This window comes from Alligator mississippiensis, chromosome 14 (assembly GCF_030867095.1).
Source record: "Alligator mississippiensis isolate rAllMis1 chromosome 14, rAllMis1, whole genome shotgun sequence".
NCBI classification, from domain to species: Eukaryota; Metazoa; Chordata; order Crocodylia; family Alligatoridae; genus Alligator; species Alligator mississippiensis.
Window position 1 is genome coordinate 6,984,346 of NC_081837.1, and position 21,794 is coordinate 7,006,139.

General features: G+C 46.7%; 1 protein-coding gene across 1 annotated transcript in view; it reads left to right on the forward strand.

Moving 5' to 3' along the window:
- The first annotated feature begins 3,921 nt into the window (after nucleotides 1–3,921).
- The window catches only part of KSR1 (kinase suppressor of ras 1), a 93,763-nt gene continuing 75,890 nt past the window's right edge, over nucleotides 3,922–21,794 (forward strand). The window contains exon 1 of the mRNA XM_006276458.4: nucleotides 3,922–4,193. Coding sequence (XP_006276520.2) covers nucleotides 3,975–4,193 — 219 coding nt within the window. The 5' untranslated portion in view covers nucleotides 3,922–3,974. The remainder of the gene's footprint in view (nucleotides 4,194–21,794) is intronic.

Genomic DNA, 21,794 nt, shown 5'->3' on the forward strand with positions numbered 1-21,794 from the left:
TTTGCTCTTGTGCTTTACTAAATAATAAGCATCCATGTTACCCGAAACACCCAACCGATTTACAAAACACTTGGAAAGGTGGTCTAGATAAAGAGATGCTCTTAGTTCAAGGGCTGACTTTTATATCAGAATACTTCTACTGAGATCACCGGAGATGACAAGCTGACTTATTTTTGATTGTGCACTATGGTATAGAGGTCAGAATTTGAGCACGGAGGAAAGGCACACAAAGCAAGCTATATATAATGTCAGACACACAGGAACGCTTCCTTTAAATGTTGGCAAAACCCTTTTAATTTGTTTAGATGTTACTTCTTGTTTCAATGAGTGGTGTGACATTAAACACGACGGGGGGACTGGATGTTCATGTGACTATCAAGAAGTTAGGGTAATCAGTGCAAACAGAGAGCGTTGGGAGGCGGATGCTTAGGTCTTAAGCCGATCACAAACTATTAGGGATTGGATAAGCCCTTTGTGAAGTGACAGATCAAACCACATCTGCCTGCTGTGGGGTTCTCTGCCTGCATCTGGTATTGCCCACTGCCAGAGATGGGGCAATGGCTAGGTGGGTTACAGTACAGTAGTTTCTCTGCCCCTGTATCACTAATGTGTCGGGACTAAGAAGGTTATGTTGGTTTTATTAAAAAAAATCAACCTATTTATTTTCACTTTCCAGTATCAAAGGAATTGCTAAAAAAAGAAAGCAAACAACATGAATGATATAAAGCACCCAACAGCCCTGGGTCTGCAGCTGTACCTGAAGGAAGTTGGTGGGGCTCTGCATAGGAAGTCAGATCTGCTTGCTGGATCAGATCATCTACAACGTGGGGATCTTGAACAGGTACCAGGAAATCACTACCACTCTTCCCTTACTATGCTGCTTAGTGGTACAGGGGTCTCAGTTAGATACTGGGGAGATGGGAGGAAGCGTGAGGCAGTCCCGATATGGGAAGTGTTGCTTATTGAATTAGATTAACTAGCCCCTCTTTTGATTGAGCTTTGCAAACTTAGGGCTCTGTATAATTGCTTGGCATGATCAATGGGCCAAACTCATTCCCAGAGTAACTCCGCCACAGACCTTCCCAGGTTTCTTGGCAGGCACAGCACAGTGCACACTTAGTTGATTTTGCTTTTGATAATATACACAAGGAGCAGAGTGTACATGTTGCATGTTAAATTGATTTAAAAACCACCATAAAAAATTGGGCTCAACATTACAGTGTGTCTTTGGAGAAAGGAGAGAGAGAACCACATGTGGCACGCTTATAATATTGCTATTGCACTTCTGTAAGGTGCTCACATACGAGATGGATAATGGCCACATGTGAACTGGACTAAAAACCCCCACATTATTAACTTGTGTGATTATAACTCAAATACTTTCAGTCTGAATAATACTTCCTAGGTAGGAACACAGAGAAATGATAAGGGAGGGCGGAGGTGTTACATATTACATATTATATAAGGATAATTGCCCTCTTGGTTTAATGTGCCTTGGTGAGGCCTGAGGAAGGGTATTGTGATACTGGAAAGCTTGCCTGTGTCTCTCTACCAGCCATACAGTGGGTCCAATAAAAGCTATCGCCCCTGGGTGATAGGAGGCCCCTCTCAGGGATGACTTCTGTCAAAAGCCTTATAACAAGAGACACCAAAAGCAGCAGCAGGAACTGCTTTCACTCAGGAGAAGCCCAGGTCCAGGAACGGGGCCAGCTTCTTCCAGAACAAGCGCTAGACTCGCTCTAGCAAACCAGTGGGCTTTCCGCCTGACTCTCCGCTGAGAAAATGATTCACAAGCAAGAATTTGAATCGGTGAATTCAAGCAAGAATTTGTTTCCCCACCCAGCCTGTCTCTCACCACTGACTCCTCAGTCGACATCTTCACCGACTGCTTTTCTTGCATGCAGACCATCCTCTGGCTTCTTCACTACTCGTTCCAAAAACGCACACGTCAACTGCAGATGCTTCCTCAGCCTGACGAAGGGTTTTTTGATCCGAAAGCTTGCCAAGAAAAAAAACAAATGTTCCCCTCAATTATTTAAGTCGGTCCAATAAAATATAGATATTTGTTTAAAGAAATGTTTCCTGTTCCAAGCCAAATCAAGCCCAAATCCAGGAGTCAGTCCAGAACCATACGTGGCCCTGCAACTGGCAAACATCCTCCACCCACACCTGGGGCTTCAGATATTTCCAGCATCTTTTGGCAGGCATCCTACCAAAGACTTGGGCTTCAGATGCCTCCAGGTTTCGCCTGCCCTCAGCCATATGGCCGTAGCAGCAAGCTAGGGAGGAGCCGCCCATCATTGGCGACGTGTAGGGGGTGCACGCGGGTGCACACACACCCCTACAAAAAGGCGCCGCTGACACTGTCGGCGGCATCTACAGGCAGTCAGCAATCACCACTGGAGGTGGCATCTGCAGGTGGTCACCGACCCCTGGCGAATGCTCGTCACCCCCTGCCACCGCCAACCGTGCCGGCAGTGTCTGCAGGAGCTCCTGTTTACCGCCACCATGCCCCCCAGCTGCTGGGGGCACGCGTCATTCATGCCTCCCGTTTCCATCAAGTGGGCTTTAAGCCCTGACACTGTGCCAGAAGAACAGTTATCCCTGGGAAAACTTAAGGAAAATGCCTTTATGGTATTAAACCGTGCCAAAAAAACAATTATTCCCAGGAATATTTAAGGAAAATGCCTTTATGGTATTAAATTGCACCAGAAGAACAATTATCCCCTGGAAAACTTAAGGAAAATGTCTTTATGGTATTAAACCGTGCCTAAGAACAGTTATTAATGGGAACACTTAATGAAAATGCCTGTATGGTACTGAACGGGGCCAAAAGAACAATTATTCCTAGGAAAACTTAAGGAAAATGCCTTTATGGTATTAAACTGTGCCAAAAAAACAATTATTCCTGGGAGCACTTAAGGAAAATGCCTGTATGGTATTAAACCAGGCCAAAAGAACTATTATTCCCAGGAAAACTTAAGGAAAATGCCTGTACGGTATTAAATCGCACCAGAAGAAGTTATCCCCGGGAACACTTAAGGAAAATGCATGTGCGGTATTAAATTGCACCAGAAGAACAGTTATTCCTGGGAACACTTAAGGAAAATGCCTTTATGATATTAAACTACACCAGAAAAACAATTATTCCCAGGAAAACTTAAGGAAAATGCCTGTATGGTATTAAACTATGCCAGAAGAACAAGTATTCCTAGGAAAACTTAAGGAAAATGCCTGTATGGTATTAAATCGCACCAGAAGGACAATAATCCCTTGGAAAACTTAAGGAAAATGCCTGTATGATATTAAACTGAGCCAAAAGAACAATTATTCTTGGGAAAACTTAAGGAAAATGCCTTTATGGTATTAAACTGTGCCTAAGAACAGTTATTAATGGGAACACAATGAAAATGCCTTTATGGTACTAAACCAGGCCAAAAGAACAATTATTTCTGGGAAAACTTAAGGAAAATGCATGTACGGTATTAAATTTGCACCAGAAGAACAGTTATTCCTGGGAACACTTAAGGAAAATGCCTTTATGGTATTAAACTGGGCCAGAAAAACAATTATTCCCGGGAAAACTTAAGGAAAATGCCTGTATGGTATTAAACTGGGCCAGAAAAACAATTATTCCCGGGAAAACTTAAGGAAAATGCCTGTACGGTATTAAATGGCACCAGAAGGACAGTTATCCCCGGGCGCACCTAAGCAAGGCGCGTTGCGGGCGCGCCGGGTGAGCCGGCCGCAGCGTGCGCGGCGCAGGACGCGCGGTGCTGTCGGCCCCGGCACAGCGCGCACGTGCCGGGCGCGGCGGGGCGGTAGGTGCGGGTGCGGGAGGCGGGGCGTGGGGCGGGAGGCGGGGCGTGCGGACTACAAGTCCCGGCAGTGCGGGGGCCGCTGTTAAAAGGCTGCGAGCGGGCGCGGCGGCTGCATGCACCCGGGAGCGCTCGGCGCCGCCGCTGCCCCGATGCATGGGCCGAGGCATGGATAGAGCCGCATCCGCAGCCGGGCGGGCCGGCAGCACGGGGCCGGGGCCGGGGCCGGGGCCGGGGCCGGCGGCGCGGAGCACGGTGCAGCAGGTCCGGCTGCTGCAGGACCTCATCGACATCTCGCTGTCCAACCTGCGCGGGCTCCGCACCAAGTGCGCCGCCTCCAACGACCTCACGCAGCACGAGATCCGCACCCTGGAGGTACCGCCCGCCCGCGGCCTGCGCGCGCTCCCCGCCCGGGGCAGGATTGGGGAGGGGGGCTCGCAGTATCCGCAATGCACATGTAACTCTCTTTTTTTTTTCAACCAAAAAAAAAAAACAACCCTTGCAGCAGCTACAGCCTCCTGCCAGGCAGTTGTGAAGATGAGGAGATACGTGCACATCATTTCCCTTTGAGATCTTGATGGCTTTTTCTTCCTTTTTTCTGTGTCTCCTCTGCATTTGCCAGGCCTCTTTTGTACCCTTCTGCCAAATACCACCACGGCTCAGTTTGGGCAGGTGGATGCACTGCTTGGACAGATGTTTTCTCTCTTTTTTGTTGTTAAAAACAAATGATTGGTTTCGGAGGAGGGAGGGGGGAAAAAAGGTGACGCGGCGATGCTCTCTCCAGCAGGGTCTCGATTTTGCTACCGCTGCCCTGGTGGGGTAGAGGCGCTCGGTGCGGAAGCTGCACGTGTTGTACCGTTGTGCGTTGTAGCGTGCATGTGGTGTTACCGTACCTAGGATCAACACCGCTCTCTTTAATGTGAAGTGAGACTTTTTAAATCAGGACTAATATTTTGAGGATATAATGCTGTACGGAAGTGCTCCGTTGGGAGCTGTGGACTTGGCAGAAGGTAAAAGCTGTCTGTACACATCTGGGCCCACCAGAAAGACCGGGCCGGTAAAGCAAAGGCGAGGCTTGCTGTAAAATCTGTCCAGGACGTCCCTTCTCCTTACGGACTTGAACAATGGGTGATCGTTTTAGGATCTACTGTTCTTTCTCTTGCTTCCCTCCTCCTCCTTCCTTTTCCCCTTCTCATAAAAGACCTTTACAAGAGAGCTTTTAATTTCCCATCCAATCACATGTGTCTAGGTTCCTTGACAATACCTTTATTGTTTGAAACTACCAAATATCGGTGTACTTTGACCTGCATCTTGTTGCCAGGATGATGTGGGGGTGGGGGAAGACCCCTCTTTCTGCCCCTTTGCAGACTTTTTGCTTTTACTTTGGTGTGGGTTCCTTAAAACACAACCGAGTAAATACTCCAATTGGATGCCTGCAGCATCCTTGCAATAAGGAAAACGGATCTTTTTAAGCAGAAAGCATAGCTTTACCATTAGTCCGGTGTGTTTGTAACTGACTGCTGTTTTGGTGTATGATTTCTCTGGGGAATTAAGCTGAGAGCGCAGTGCCTCCCTGACCCTTAATGCCAGGCTTGGAGGATAAAGGTGGCAGGACTGATTCTTTGCTCGATCCCTTGTGCGGTCGCTTAGACCAGTCTGGAGCAGGTGTAGAAGGCCACAGTCGGCAACCGCTGCACAGTGGTGCATGATAGCACGTGAGGCAGAGCATTGAGTCATACCCTAGGTATTGGAAATATTATTATTGTTATTATTATTAATTTTGCTTGCTTGCCCAAAGTAATAACAATTGTAACCGTGCTGTACGGACTAGTAGGCGAGGGAGACTGAGCCTAGGCAATCAACTTCTTGGAAATCGGGGGCTGGGATCTAGAAACCTTGATATCTGATTTCTGCTACGGTGCTCTCTGGCCCGGGGCAAGTCGCTTTGAATAGCTTCATGCATCACTGTTGTTAGCCACATGTATTTCAATAGTCGTGTTGAAAGGGCCCCAAGTGTTGATGGGGACAGGAGCTTGCATCACAGAGTAGCACTATTCACTTTGGGCAGAGTCTTGTGTAGTTCAGTTAATTTTTATGGTTTTGCAAGCTCTGGGCACATGAGTTAATTCTGCGTCAACCGTGGGAAGCCCCTTTCTATGAAATGGCAGGGGTGGAGGGGGAATCCCCACAGTAAGTATGGTGTTAACTTGTCTCCTAGAGCTGGCTGTTTGGTTGCTGAGCCATATAGTCTTGCTGTGCCTTGCGTGGTATGAGTGCTCCAATGGGCTTTCCTTCAGCCTGTTGTACCCTTAGCGCATGCTTCATTCTCATCCTTTACCCTGATTAGGCTTATTTGTGTAGATCACATCTGGACTGCACAGCTGGCCCAGGTCAGTTTTTATAATAGTGTTGGCTTCAAACGTTGTTCCGTCTTGCCGTGGGCATGGAGCTGAACTGTTCTGGGTGTCTTTATAAACTGCTTATTTGTCCCCATTGCTCTCACTTCTGCTGAAGTTATGCCTTCTGTGGCATAAACGTATCGCCTAGCCCTGGTCCTCTGCAGGCATTAGGAAAAAAGGGCCTTTTCGCTCCCAGTCCTGTGCCTTAGTCAAGCCTTGCTGTGTTTGTCATTCTGATGTTGGCTTCCTGCTTTACGTGGGACAAGCTGTTGTATTAAACCTAGGAACTCGAGCTGCTTTGGACAGCAGGATGAAACCTCATGTGCAGGTGGTAATAATGCCTGACATCTGCTTACTGCATGATTCCTGCTTGTGTCACAGGCAAGATACCGGACTAGATGGACCTTAAGAGTCAAGTGGGACTCTTTTCTTCACCTGTTTGCTGAACTGGTGTAAAGATACTGTGGGTTAAGAATGAACTGGGTCTTGGTGTATGCTTTGCCTGCTCATGTGTATCCTCTGCCTTCATTTCCAACAGGCTGCTCCAGGATCTATGCTGGCTTCGTCTTATTTCATTCTTGGTATTTTTAGGCGGGGAAGCAGCAGCAATGGTGCTGAGAAGTGATGGGGGGCCACTGAGCATATCAGCATACCCTGCTAGCCGTGGGGAAAGGGGGGACAGGCTTGCTACAGTTGAAGCAGCTCTGGGACTTACTCTAGTTGTTCTCGGGGCTGTTTTGGGCAGCCCAGAAAAGCCTGGCATCCAAGTACAGAGTTGATCTGGAGTTGTAGTAACCCCTCCTCTCAGACTATGTGCCTCCTGCTGAATGGGAAGTGCCTATAACAAAGCCCATGATCTGGGATATCCTTGTGACAAATCCTTGGCCACACAGAACAAGATTTGGAACAGGCAATCTATAACCCACAAACGATAGGTGAACTTGCATTGACAGATCCCGATGCGTTTGCCAGCTAGTGGGTTTTTGTTTTTGTTTTTAATCAACCAGACTTAAATTTTAGCTTGCCAAGTGTTAAAGGTGTGGTGGTGATGGGAAGCTGGGGGGGGGCAGGGAGAAGGAGCTGTTAAAACTTTGAACTTGTGGAGGTCCAACATGTACAGTAAACAACCTGGTGCTTATAAACCTAAATAGCTGGAGGAGTGACTTCTGTTCAGTCCGAACTGCAACCTGCAGCCACACGTTCGCAAGGCCTGCTCGGTCAAAAGGACTTCCTTTTCCAGGAGGCCTTATGTAAGGGGATCTTTTGCTTCCTTGCTTTGTTTCCCCTTTTTTTTTTTTTTATATGGGTGCCACACACCTTTTGAACAAAACGCTCGTTTGTTTTGTTGCTCTAATTCTCCTCCTTAAAAATGCCAGTTCTTGGATTTTTATCTCTAGTTAGTTTTTGTATGGTCGGAAGGTGCCGAGAGGACGTATTCAAAGGGTTTGTGGGGAAGGTAATTATCCATGCCTACTGAGTGCATAAGACCTTTATATTACTGACTGGCTCTAGTGTGCAAGGGGGTTGACCCCTACTGTAGGATTCAAATCTATGTTGCTAGTGGCTTCCAGCGTTGTGTTGCTAACTTGCCTCAAGTTCCCCATAGAGTCCCATTGCCATATCCCACCGTCCTGGAGAGAGTAGGGGAGGCAGCGAAGAGTTGTAACAGCAAGCCAGAGTTTGTGCTGTGTTAATTAGGAAGGCAGGAAAGGGGCAGAGGGTGGATTTGTACCACATTTGCGTATCTGGAATGGTCCAGGACATGCCTATCCATCTGTTTCATGTAGATCCACACGGCATTGCTACAGCAGCTGCACTGGCAGAGTGCAAAGCATGCCCTTGGAAAGACGGTAGCTGAAGCAGCTGCTACAACTGGCAGAAGGCATGGCAAGACCTCTGCAGACCTTTTGTTGGCTGGGGGATGGTGGCAGAAGCCTTACGCTGGCAGAAGTGGTGGCCCTCTGGGCAGGAGGAAGGTTTGGCTGCCACAGAAGAGTTTTTTAGACTGTGAATTCTGAGTTCTGCTAGCAAAACTTTGCAGGGTGGACTCTGCTGGAGGTAAGTCAGAGCAGACTATTCTGTAACCTAAAGCAATGGGCTGCTTTACATCCCAGAGTACCTGGAACGTGAAGCATGACCCTGTCCTTCAGCAAATTCCTGCAGAGGCGGACGGTTGATTCTTCAACAGAGATTAGTTTCCATCAAGAAGATCCAGCAGAGCCTGGAACTGAGCCCTCTGCTTGCACATACACGTGCAACCAGGAGGCAGTGGCTAGTTACCCTGAAACTGCTCTAATTTTGACCAGGGTCTCTTTTTTCCTTCATCCCGGCTCTCTGTCATGTCTGATCCCACTTATACCATCTTAAATCATGAAGAACTGACATGTGTCCCCTTAAAGGCCTGATTCTGTCCCTCGCCGTGTCTTGGATTTGATTGGGTTTCCATGGACGTACCGAAGGGGAGCCATCCGCCTGAGAAGCAGACATTCACGTATGGGCTTAACATTGCTTTTAAGAAAAGAAAGAGAAGCATTCCCCCCACATACTAATGGCATGGATATGTGCTTGCATGACCGACTCCTACACTTACTCCTTTGCTGACCCTGGTAGATTGTGCAAGTAATTCTGCGCGTGCACAACGATTGGAGAAACGCTTTCCACTTCAGCCAGACCACTTCAGATGTGTTGGCTTTTGAAGGCTAAATCCCAAACCCTTCCCTTCAGGCTGAAATTTCTCATTTCTTTTCAGCGCAAAGCGCAGGCTGTTTAAGTCGTGAAGTCACACTTGGCTATAGCTTGTCAGCTAAGTGTATTTTTGGCGGGAGATGGAGAATGTAATGGCTAGACTCTTGCTCAGAGCTGTTCTGTAAGCCCCTGTAATACATAGCTGCACCACCCCAGAGCAGGCATCCCCCTGAGATGTAGTTCCTCTCCGTTTTAATCCTCGCTCGTGGAGGGTAATATTGCACTGCCTGCCTCTACCAGCCATGTGCTTCTGCCTTCTGTGACTCAGCTGCTTTGGCCACCTTGTACATTCACTCTTGCACACTTTCTCCACTTTGTTCCTGGACGGATGAGTAGCCCACCTGCGTCTGTGCCAGGGCAGAAAGTCTGGGAAGCTTGAGTAATACGTAATGGGCATTTTTTTACTTCCTTCTGGGTGTGTCCCAGCCACAGTCTAGGGTTAAGAAACTATCTGGCAGCTGCTTCCTTGCTTCGGAGCTACAGCACATCTAGGATGAGGGGAAGGAAGGGCAGACACTTGGGCATCACCAGTGGTACCCCACCCACAGCTGAACTAGTCAGGCTGTGCTAATCTGTACCAGACGGCTCCAAGGAACCGGGCTGGCAGCTGAGAGAAGCTAGAGTATATATGGGCACCCTAGCAGCGTCCCCCTTCTTCCAGTCGTCAGCCTAACCTGCCACCTGCACCAGGCTTTGAGAAGGGGTGGTATAATGTTTCTAGGCTACCTGCCAATCCTAAAGGGGAGCATTGTGGTAGGGTTTACTTGGTCAGAGAGATGTGAAACGAGAGGAGCAGGATGAGGACTTGGCACAGCTATGGAGAGGCTTGAACTGAATTTGGTTCAGTTCCTGGTAGGTTACCTTACTGGCACAGAAAACCAGGGAGTGAACTTTGGCTTAGCGTGTGGATTGTGCATTGGATCGGGTTTAGGGGGAGCAGAAGGGAAACCACCCACTGGCAGGAAGGATTTAATTGTGTGTGTGTGTGTGTGTGTGTGTGTGTGTGTGTGTGTGTGTGTGTGAGAACTTATAGCTGGCATCTGTCACCTCTGCTGGCCATGTTTGAACCAGGCCAACTGAGGATGTTCCCGTTGAGTGGTACGTACTTCTAGAGCTACGCACAAAAGAAGGGGGACGGCTGGTGGAGATCCTCAACTTTTTGCTGCTAGGCCTGAATTGCTTTGAACAGTATCCCGTCTTAAAAAGAAGCGGTGAATGGTTGTGTTTAACCTGCCCGGTACACGGTTGTGGCTGGTCCAGAACTGAGCTACAAATGGTGCGTGCAGCCTGTGTGCCGGGGTGGTTGATTTTTCTGTCTTAATGAAAGCAAGCAAGGCGGAGGGAGCAACTTCCCGTTTCCAGCAGTGGTCTCCCTAAAAGGAGAAAGGGATTTTTTTTCTTTTTTCCCCCTGTACTGGGGGAGGATACCAGGACAGCGCTCCGAGGTGGGGTGGTGGCATGCTGCTGCAGACGCATGGTCTGCTTTGCACAATTGCGGTACTTGCTCTAAAAATAAACCAGCAGCTCCTCCTCATTGGCATGTTTGCAGCGAGGGAGATAAACAAATGGGATGACCTGACCTGGTGAAGAACGGCTGTCGGACCAGAATTGGGATAGGTGCTCATTTGTTAGACGGTCCTAAGCTGGCTGGCTTTAAATGTCATTACTGGAGTTCGGATGGATCTGCACTGGTGTCAGGCCCATGTTTCTCCCTGAATGAGGGGGAGGTGATGCCTAGAAAGGCAACAGTTAGAGGATACGTATGCTGTTATCATATACTGGTGCAAATATGGAGTAATCCATTGAGGACCTTCCTGGCGGCATGGCAGCATGACAGCGAGCATGTCCACGGCGTGCTGTTGCTGTCTAAGCCCTTCTGTGCTCCTTGAAAGTGCAGTGTGCCAGGTGTGATGGAGGGCACGACTGGCCTGCTGTCTCTTTCTGCTCTTCTTGGTTATTGCTTTTAACTTCTGAAGTTGAATTCAAAGGTGTTGTATGTCCATTAAGGAACTGCATTAATTATGAGGCCATAATTAAGTCTTGGGCCCTGATTCTTGGTGAGCCTTGCATATAGAGTGGGAATGGGAGCTAAGCTACCTCCTTCTTTTTAAAGGGTGGCTTTTTATGTTTTTAATAGCTGTGGCTATTCCAGGCCCTGACTTGCTTCCAGAGTAAATGTCTCTTTTTCATATGGCAAGCAGATAATGATGTTCTGCTTGCGTATTCAGTGGTGTACAGATCCCAGGAGACTGCCCTAACCACTGGGACAACCAGTGTGGTCATTCAATAGGCCAGGGAGACCCTTAGCTGTTCAAAAGTTCATGTGCAGAGCTACTACCAAGAGACCTGCCCTGGAAAAGTAAAGGGCCTGATAGTCGGAGCTCTTGCCTGGAGGACCAAGCTGGGCACAGTGGGTCTTTGGATCTAGTCTTCCATACCCCAAATCAGAGAAGAAGAGATGAGTGTCTGCATGAATCTCTCCTCGCCCCCCCCCCCACCTTGCAAAAAACAACCTAAATGAGACCAAAAGAAAACCTGTCTCTGTTTTTTTGGGGGAGTTTTTTGTTTTCTGGTGGGAGGGGTTTGGCTCTAACATGGAATAGGCACTTTATTGAAAATTTGCATTTAACAGGACAGGAAAACAAGTTTCCCACCTATCTCTAAACTTGTTATCTGCTTCAAAGCATGGGTGTGTTGATGTGTCAAAGAACTTTCACTTCTGTTTGAATAAGTCTTAATTTAGAAAGGAACCCTTGCCGTTCTCATCGCTGTTTTACGTGGGCTTTTTATTGAAGTCTGCAGATTTCAGTGTGCAGTTGTATTTTTAGGTATTAAGAATGATACGTACCGTATGCTAGGAAAGAAGAAAACCCTTCATTCTTCCAGCTTAATATCTTTTGATAGTCACTAGGTTGAAGTTTTTCAAAGAAGCGTAGGGGATGTAGACGCGTCTGTCATTACAACGAATGGAAGATGTGTGTCGACATCCTTTCAGCTGCTTTGAAATCCTTGGTGATGGTGACCTATGCACGCCCTTTTCCCCACCCATCCTTAAAGCATGGAAAAGGGTGAATGGAAAACTTCTCTGCCTTCCAGGGTAAGTGGTGTGGGTGTGTGTGTTGTATGTGCGATGGGTGGTTGTTTTTGATGTAACATAAGGGTTGGATCCTTAGCTGGTAAAATCAAATGGCTCCAGTGCAGTTAATATTAAGAAAGTATTTTTTGTTGTTGTTGTTGTTGTTACTCTTGTTTTAGCTGAAGTATTAAGTGTAAATTCTTCCATGGGAAAGTCTAAATGTTTTTAATAGCAAGCATAAGCTACCAAACCAAATATTTCAGTTTTCGGGCGTTTGCCACTGTGACAAAAATCGAAACTTTCCATGGAAAGCATACACTTCTTATGAAGGCTTTTCTTTTGTTCAGTCAAACCCCTGGGTTTCCGCGGAACAACTGTTCAGGCGGGGTGCTTTGGCCCAGCCCTCGTGGATACTATGGGGGTGACTGACCCCAGGTGAGCATCTGGCTGTGCTGTCACCTGGTAAGACCTGAAAATGGTACCCCTATCCTTTAAAAAAAAAAAAAGAAAACGAAAGAAAGGGCCCCCTTTAGATGAGGATGTCCTTGTACCGGTGGTTGGGTATTTCCTCTTGTATTGAGAAACGGATCAAATTCCGGGGGGGTCCTGTCGCCTTTCCGCTTCCTTTCCAAAAGGGAAGTCCTTGTTCCAGTAAGTCTGGCTTTACTTACACAGGGGGCTTCTCGCCACCCTCATCTTGCTTAGGGGTATAGAGATGCACCTGACAGCACTGCTACTAGAAGCCCCTCCTGTCCCGGTATTCAGCCTTTATTTCTATTCCAGGCTTGCCTAGTCACAATACCAGCCTTTTGACTTCTTGCAATAAATGTAGGAAGTCTGGGTATTGGGTAACAGTAGTGTGTGCGTCAACTTGACCTGGCCAGGGGCCTTGTCTGTACATGACTAACAGCTGTGAAGAAAGATGCCAATAGTTGGTGGCCAACAATGTTGGATTTTCCTTAATTGATAAAGCCACCAGCGAGTTATGCATCTGATCTCAACTCCCCATTTTAACTACTTTAATTTACATCGACTTGTAAAGCTACTTAGTCACTGAGCCACTCTAAAAAGGGGGCAGGGAGACTTTTTTTTTCTCAGTCCTAGAAGGCTTTGCACATCAAGTCTGTTCTCTCTCTGGCCATTTCAGGAGCTGGAGCCGGAGAAGGAAATTTGGGGACTTAAGCTCTTATCTCCAGCCCGTCAGTTGTTCCCTCCGTATAGAAAGGAGAGCGGTTTCTGGCTCGAGACCAAACAGTGCCCACCACGGGCATGGCAGCGTGTCACTTTGTGCGTGTGTGTGCAATTGCATCTTGCAGGCCCAGAAAGAGACTTGAAAGAAGCAGTAGCTGAAACGTTAAAATGAGCCCCGGGGCAGCGAATGGAAATCTCTCCTTTGGTATGTGTGCAGGGGGAAACGTAGGACAATTAGCGAACAGACGGCCACGGCTAATGACTCTGAAATAGGAGCTTGGATTAGTCTTATGGTAGCTTGCATCTGGCCCTTGACAGTCAAAAGATGAGCGCGGGAGTGTTTCCACAGCTGTCTCGAGAGCAGGTGGATCCAGCACTGCTCTTGGCAAAAAGTACCCGAACACTAAGGTACAAGGCTCTGACGGTTTCCTTTCTGAGTCAAACTGTCACACTTTGCTCGAGGCAGATACTGCCCCATTAACGAATCTCCCGTCTGCACAAGAGCTAGCATTTGCTCCCTGAAGGGAAGCGGAGATGCAGAGAACGGGGCACCCTGAAGTCAGAAAGCAGATGTGCAGCAAGGCTAGGAATACCATCCAGAATTGGGAACTGCCTCGCATCGCTCTTCCGAAGAGCCAGATCCAGGAATCGCCGTGCCCATCGCTGCAACACAGGCAGCTCTGCGGTGAAGTGTGGCAATGCACTTTGGAACAGGAAGTGAAAATAAAGACTGAATACCATTGTTGAGGGTTTTCTCGTCTCTTATGCTGTGTGCCTGGGCACGAGAAAGTGGGGATGCCACACGCTGGGCCACCAGCTGCTCTAGATGAACTGGCCACTTGGATTGCAATGGCACTCTCCTCAAGTAAGGTCCTGGCGTGGGACGTCTCTGTCCCTCGGGCCGTTCCAGGTTGAACTGACCAGAGCTTTGGTATGGCTGTTTGCTACGCTCTGCAAGGGAGACTGTGGCAGACTTCCCTTCCCCCTCCTTGTCCTTGGCTGCAGAAGATCTTAAGCAGCCTGATTGGGAAGGACCAAAAACAACTGTGCTCTTGGCTTGGAAGTTGTGTATACATGTGGGTTTTTCATGTAGCCTCTGTCTGGCAGGATGCTGCAAAGTCTTTCTGGCTCCCTGCAGCCTTTTGCCTTCAGAGGGTTGGCCTGTAGCTTGGGCATTGCCAGTGACCTCTCGGGGGAAGCGGGGGAGCAGCCTACAAAACTGTCCTGACTATTTAGTTTTATAGTATGGTTTGATTTATTTATTTTTTCCCTTTTGGCAATAAAAACGAGAAGGAAATGCATGACCATGTTGCTCCCTTCTCCCCCTCCTTTCTCAACACAGCTTAGGACCCTGCGTATCTTGAACAGGAAAGCCGAGCTAGCCTCTCGTTTGTCTTGGCAAGAATGGCTTGCACAGGATCCCTCTCTCCCACGCTCCCCCTTTGAGCTGCAAAAGGTGCAGTCAACACGTTCAAATAGCACCTCAAACGCTGCGTTCGTCTGCAGAGCTGGCGAGTACCGCCGTGATGCTGACAAAGCAGCTGCAGCATGAAAACAGTGTCTGCATAGACTGCAGCTCTTCTTGGGCTGTGCTAGGATTTTGTACAGCCCCTTACAATATTTGCTCTGGGCCCGATCTACGCGTGGCAGAGACCCCATCTGATCCTGAAGATCTCGGGTTGTGGAGGATGCTGAGACCCAGAAGCATCTATATGCAAGTGGTGTGTAGAAGTCGGTGCCTTTTCAAAGCTACCAACTGAGATGCCTTTTGGAATTGGATGGCTCTGAAAACTCCTGCCTGCCCCCGAGTAATCTTTGGGTGGTTTTAGCAGACCTCTTCCACTCTGGTGTTTTGCAAGTTAGACTCTAATAACAATAGCAGCATAGTTTCCTTGCTGCTTCCAGTCTAGGAATCGGTCCGGGATTAAGCCAGCAAGCAGCTAAGACGGTTGTATAAGGAGTCTGGTAAGAGTGGCAACTCCTCTTACTGTGAGGAGTAGTTAACAAGCTGTTATGTGTGGTGGCAAGCATGAAAATGGCTTGTAAGATGGGATTGGTTTTATATTCTCCTTTCAGGAGAAAACTGACTTCATCTTGCACGTCAAATATAAGCGTGCATTTATGCCTTCCTTGCTGAGCTCTGCGAAGTAGCTGTGGTTCTTTGCTGAAGTCGGTGTCAATAATGCAGCATGTTGGGTCTCTTTTTCTTTATATCCTCCTGCTTTACAGAATGGGTTCATGTTGAACAGTGTTTTTAAAATGGTGGCAGATAATTCATCTTCTCTAGTCAGGTTCTGTGGCTTTCTCCTCAACCACTTGGGAAAATGAACTCTCACGCTAGGCAGTTAAGCTATCTTGCATTCAGAGGCTGCAAAGATTGGAGCAGTCAAAACCCTTGAGATGCACCGTTCGCACGCACATAATAGTTGTAACTTCTGAGGCTTGTATCAAGCATTGGCAAAGGAAGGATGATCCCATGAGAGGCACTAGCTTTGCACTTGGGTGACCCCGTTCAATCCTCTCCTCTACCACAGACGCTGTGACCTTGACTAAACAACTAGTGTCTCTCTGCCTCGGCCCCTTATCTATAGCATTGGGACAGCAGCACTTACCCTACCAAAATCCTGTAGAGGCTGGTAAATATACTTAAAGACGAGCTCATTCTGCCCTGGTAACAGGACCCTAAGAGTAGATGAGAAATGAATGTGAAATCTTCACCCTGTGTGGGGAAGAGGGGGAGAAGACATGCCAGGTATGTGGGGAGGGTGTTTTGCTAGAAGAACTAACTTTTTCTCATGGTGTAAATGGTCTTATTGAAAGAAATCTCCATCTGTTTTGCACTCTGAGCTTTTGGCGCAATTACTAGATACACATTTCTTTTTAAGTCTTGGTTGCTGCAACGTGAAGCTTTAGTTGCAGTCTCCTAGCCAATGCATGTATAGTTGTTTCTCAAAACCATTTCTAAAGCCTCTTTAGATGATTGTAGTTCACTTAAATCTGATAAACAATTGGCTTTCCATTTGGGACAGATGGGGGGCAGGGGAGGGGAGCTGTTAGACTTAATTTTAAGTCTTATTTCCATGTTCCACTTCAGAGAGTGAAAGAAATGAGAATCCAGGACAGCCTAAAGACTATTTGTACTGCATTTACCAAATGGAATAGCAAAGGAAAACCCTTAAAGCTTCAGCAAGAGTTGGAGCAAACAATTCCCACAATAAACCTTTGCCCTCGGATAGCAGAAGTCAGAAGCTGGTTGTTCGGACTCCTCTTCTCTTCTTGAGGAACCTTGCTGAAGGCTGTGTATGACTAGCAGGTGCAAGATGAAAATGGTGATGTTTCAGTTTTTAAAAAGCTGAGGTGCATGAAAAATCCTGGTTATGAACAACATTGCTCATCTTGGGGTGTGCATCTGACTTGTATCAGGGGTGTTAGCGTGTTCACACAGTGCACTGCCCCACTCCGTTCTGTTTAATCCCTAGGACTGATCTTTTCTGTGCTAAAGCAGAGAGCGCTCATTTTAAAACCAATATGAAGCTTCATTTTCAAGCCCAAAGTATACAGTATTTAGTGACTGATTATATCTGCTCCACTAAGTATGTAACTGAATACCTGTTTATCTAGCTAATCCAGGGAGCTGCTCGGTTGCTGCTGTATTACAGCTCTTCCCACCCTTGGAGGTACGTGCATACTCGTTGGACAGGTTGCTGGGTATTTTTGACACTTCAGCCAGCTTTGATGGTTTGTTGAACCCACCCCCCCTTTAATAACTTTGCATAACAGCCATTCAAAGTGGGCCTGGAATTTATGCCCGGGGCTCCTAAAAGATATCCTCCAGCATATCACCATGGAAAACCATCCTGTCCTGCATCACCAAATAAAATGGGAGCCTTGCCATCAAGATGGAGTGCAGGATACTGTCTCCTGGCTGTACTTGGGGGGGCCCCCCTGCCACTGCAAGTTGCTTTTGTTCAGTAGTCTCAAAACTGACCCTGGTCTTGGAGCCAATTTAATATATGCCCTTTGTCCACTGCATACCAATAAGAAAAATGAATACATTGCTCTTAATGTAGGGGTCTACCAAGCCTAAGCTCTCCTCATATTGACTTCTGGGGAAAGAATTTTATTTCTTATTTAAAACCTGTAAAATGGCTTTTTGGATAATGTGGTAACTGCTGATGACCTATGATTTGCAGCCTGACTTAATAGGACTGCACGTAATTATTATTACGTCAACTCTTCCTTGAGCAAGGGTGAATCTTGTACTTGTCCCAAGGCTGTGATGCAGACCACATGCTCAGCCAGTGAGTAGCTGGCATGGAGAAGAAATAATTGGCTGTAAAACCAGCTGGACACGGGACTTTGGGGTTTAGTGTTTTTTTTGTTTTTGTTTAAGTGTGGGTAGCTTCAGAAGAAATGGCCAGCATTGTTCAGCATGGCACTCTGTCCTCTTCAGACTCCCTAGTGAAACAGGAGTCCTAAGTTCAGTTGAATACACTTCTCATCTGACTTGCATAAGCTTCTGTATTGCTCTTAGAAGTGACCGTCAGATTGTCCAACTTGTGTGATTTATTTTTTTTATTTTATTTTTTTTTGGGGTGCATACATTTTGGGGGGCATTCTAGAAAACTGCAGATACCTTCTTGATAATGTTTCAGCAGTGTGGTGTCCTGAAACGAGATTTGTGGCGGATGACTGCTGTCAGGATTTATTGTGCCCTTCACACTAAGGAAGATGTCCTACAATTTTGCTGGACTAGAGTCCTATTGTAGCTTGCTTGGTTTTTTGTTTTGCATCTGAAATGGAAAACCATACATCCTTCCGCCTGTGCCCGATAGACCACTTGAGGACAATTTATTTCTGTGCCATCGTTCTCCTTGCAGACCTCTGGGAAAGTGGTTCAGGGGAAAAATTGTGATCTAAGCAGCATGATGTTTTTTGTTTCTGCATATTGCTGTGAGCCTGTCTTACACGTGGGGTAAAACTATCTGTAGCACCCCCCCAACCCCACTGGGAAAAGAAGAAAAACAGTCACATACGGATATAGTCTTGACTGATAGCTGCCTGCTGCAACCAAGCCATAATGCAGAGCGGTCCGTGGAAAAATAGTGTGGAAGCATAAGGAGCACATGGTCACCCCTGGCTTCCAGCGGTGCTTTGAAACCCAAGAAAAAGCATCGGCAAACTCTTTTTCAGGTTGCACCCATAAGTTGTTTGTGCAGAGGAGAAATCATGCATGTCGTCTTCTCCAAAAGAAAAAACCAAGAGGCCTAATTTAAGGAATCTTCAGTTCTCTCCAAAAGCTTTTCCCTAGGCTGATGTGGATTTTTTTTCCCAAATTATTTTAACATTTAATTTGGTTTTTCTTTTATCCCTCTCTAAATTTAAGGGGGTTGGGCTAGAAAAAGATGTCCCATAGGGTAATTGGGGAATTTTTATTTTTTTTCTACTGACCCTGCCTGAATATGTATTTAAATGCATGATGATATTAGGCCTATGAGTTAAGAGGTTTTTTTTTCAGTCCCTGAGGATAATGCATGTATCAAGTTACCTATTTTTTTCTCTTCTTTTTCATTTAGTGATCACCTGTTTTGCTGAGTTCCTGCCTGCCATCTGCCTTCTGCACACCTGTCCTTGTTATAGCCTTTCAAAAAGAACTGCTAACTTAATTAGATGTTCATTTTTGTTTGTTTGTTTTGTTTTTTCAGTAGGTTTTAATCTAGTCTTATGGGGTGGCTGGTAAATAATTTACAGCCATGCCACCTGATGGACCACTTCATCCAATAGAGAGCCTTTCCAGTATGTTAAATGGCAAATATCTTGTCTTTTAAAGCTGGCTGTAGAGTCTTTTAAGTTCAACAGCTAATAACATAGAACTAGATTATTGGTGTACAGTGGTGCTATTCAGTTAACACTAAAGGTACATCAGTTTGCACCAATTTGTGGCTCGGGAATCTGCTCTGTTTCATATTGCTTTTAAAAGAGTAATTATACAGAGCTCAGTAGTTATTGTGGCATAATATTAAGTTAAAATCCAAATTGAGCCTTTTTGGGCCTGGTTTCCTTACAGGCACTCTTTTGAAGAGCTGGAGCCCCACTGGCCAGATCCTCCACTCAAGTAAATCTGGCTCCACTGAAGTCAGTGTAGTTTTACAGGCTTCCTGAAGTAGCTAGAGATCTGGCCCTGTGGAAACTGGCTGCACAAATTGTAAGGTAGTTGGGAATCTGCATCTCTGCAAACTTTTTAAGTGTGCAGGAAGGAAGAAGATCCCTTGTCCACATGGGCCATATAGCCAGGGTGGAAACTGGTTGAGACTAGATGTGTCTCCAGGTTCCTTTTCATGTCTAACGACTGCTGGATGAACCTCAAATTTAATTTTTTTTAAACAAAAAATGGGATTTTGACTTGGAGTGTGACCCTTCTCAAAATATTTGCAGGAGGCTTAAACTTGGTAATGCAATGTGGATGGAAGGGGATGCCTAAATAAAACCCTAGATAACTTGGCCTGGTGGCTTTGATGCAGAGGTCAAGAATGGAAGTGCCTCCACCTTGACCAAGCAAGCACTGATAGCAGATGCACTTTTTTTTTTGTTTTAAACCAGATGCATCTTGTATCAGGATACTTTCTTCATTTGAATGACCTCTGGGAGGCCTGGAACATAAGCAGATCAACTCTGCTAGCTCAAGCCTGTTATAATATTGAGCTGCAGCACAAATTCAACTTCTGACATGGAATTTTTATTTCTTTATAGTGATCAGGAGCCTGATTCAAAGCCCAGCGAAATCTAATTAAAGACTCCCTTGCATTGCTAGGGGCTTTGGGTTAGAGCAAAATTGAGTAGGGAATTTATTAGTATACACTACCTTTATAATTGTGGAGTGGAGCGTGTAATGTCTATGGACTAGCAGCTGGTTTGGAAGTGCCAAAGCTATTTTCAGACTTACTGCTGTAGCAAAAAATATTGTTTGCTAAATAAAACACAAGTTGCTACTCTGGAGATCCGTGGCACTCAGCATTTTTATCCCCTGGTTTGGGAAAACATTCCCATCTTTAGGCTTTCAAATAAAGAGTGCATTCTGGCAACTGTTCCTGAATGTGGTTTTTTTTTGTTTTTTTGTTGTTTTGGGTGCAGAAAGAATGCAGAATTGGGCCTAAAGTGACTGCTGACAATTCAGGGCAGGTGTCTTGCAATGGGAGTTTTTGGGTATACAAGGAGTAGTGTCCCCGAGCTCTTTTAAGCATCTTCCTTCAGTTGGTATCCAGTTAAACAAGCCTATAAAATGGTGAATTTCATGCATTTTAGTTTTCCAAGCATCTCCAACACATACTTGCAGCATTTCCTGACTTTGATATGTTTAGGACCACTTGTCGCCAGCAGAGTCCATGCGCTGCAGTGAACCAGAAAGGTGATTTGCCCAAGAGCATCTTCCCAGCCTCATGGAGGTATGAAAAGTCCCCAGTTGTATTTGTTGAAAAGAATTTAACTATGCGGGCTCAACTCCTGCTGTACAAGCCCTCAGTATGGGTGTACTGCATAGTTGCTAGCTTCTGGAGTAGACTCGGTTATAAAATCACTAAAACGCTAATGTGTAGTAGAGGGGGCTGGACCTGATGACCTGGACCATAGCCCCTAACATCTGTGAAACTCTATTCTCTTGTAAAGAGGCTTTCCTAATGCTTTAGATTCTGACTTCTGCTTAAAAGTCGAGCATCTCCTTCCCTAACAGCAATAACTCTGACAGCAGCCCAGCCCTACTAAATCAGTCGCTACACATGTGTTTACATACCAGCATGAAGGTCTGAGGATAATACCTGCTAGCATGCCTGTGGGAGCTTGAGCTGGGGAGTGCGGTAGATGAAGCACTGAAGGCTCGATCGTCTGCTAGCGGCCAGAGCGTGTTGCTGGAGTCCTTGGAGAAGATGTACGCCGGCAGCCAGCATCTTCTAGAGTCTGGGCAGTGAAGATACAGCAGCAATTAGCTATGCTAACTCTTGCAGTCTACAGTCATGCCTTCATTTTGCTTCTCTGATATACCCTAAATCAAATGGCATAGTCTTCAGGGCAGAGGATTAGCGTTCTACTATATTAGCGTGGTGGCATCCACAAGCCTCTGTTCTGCCTGGGGCTGTGTATATATAGACAGCATCCATGTGAGTGCAGATGTTTGGTTCCCCAAGGACAGCTAGCAGTGCCGCCACTAGTTGTTCCTGGGGAATGCCTGTACCATGCGACACGTGGCAGGTTACCCTGGGTGGGGTGGGGTAGGGGAGGCTGGAGCCAACACTGGGCCAGCACCAGCGGCTTTACCTGGGGATTTGGGGGGGCTCCTGGGGCTGCAGCAGTGGTGATCCTGCTGCTTGGAGCCTGGCTGGCAGCCAGAGTATGGGTCTGACTTTTACTGGTTGAGAACTAAAATGTAAAGACCTCAACCCAAGAGGTAGTAAGCCTCTGCCAAAAAGTTTCATCTCCCTGTCTTTCGTGGGAGTGATGGGCACTGGTCGGGATGCAGCTGAAATTTGGCCTGCAACAGATGCATACCAGGAGGAGGAAGACTGGCACTTGTAT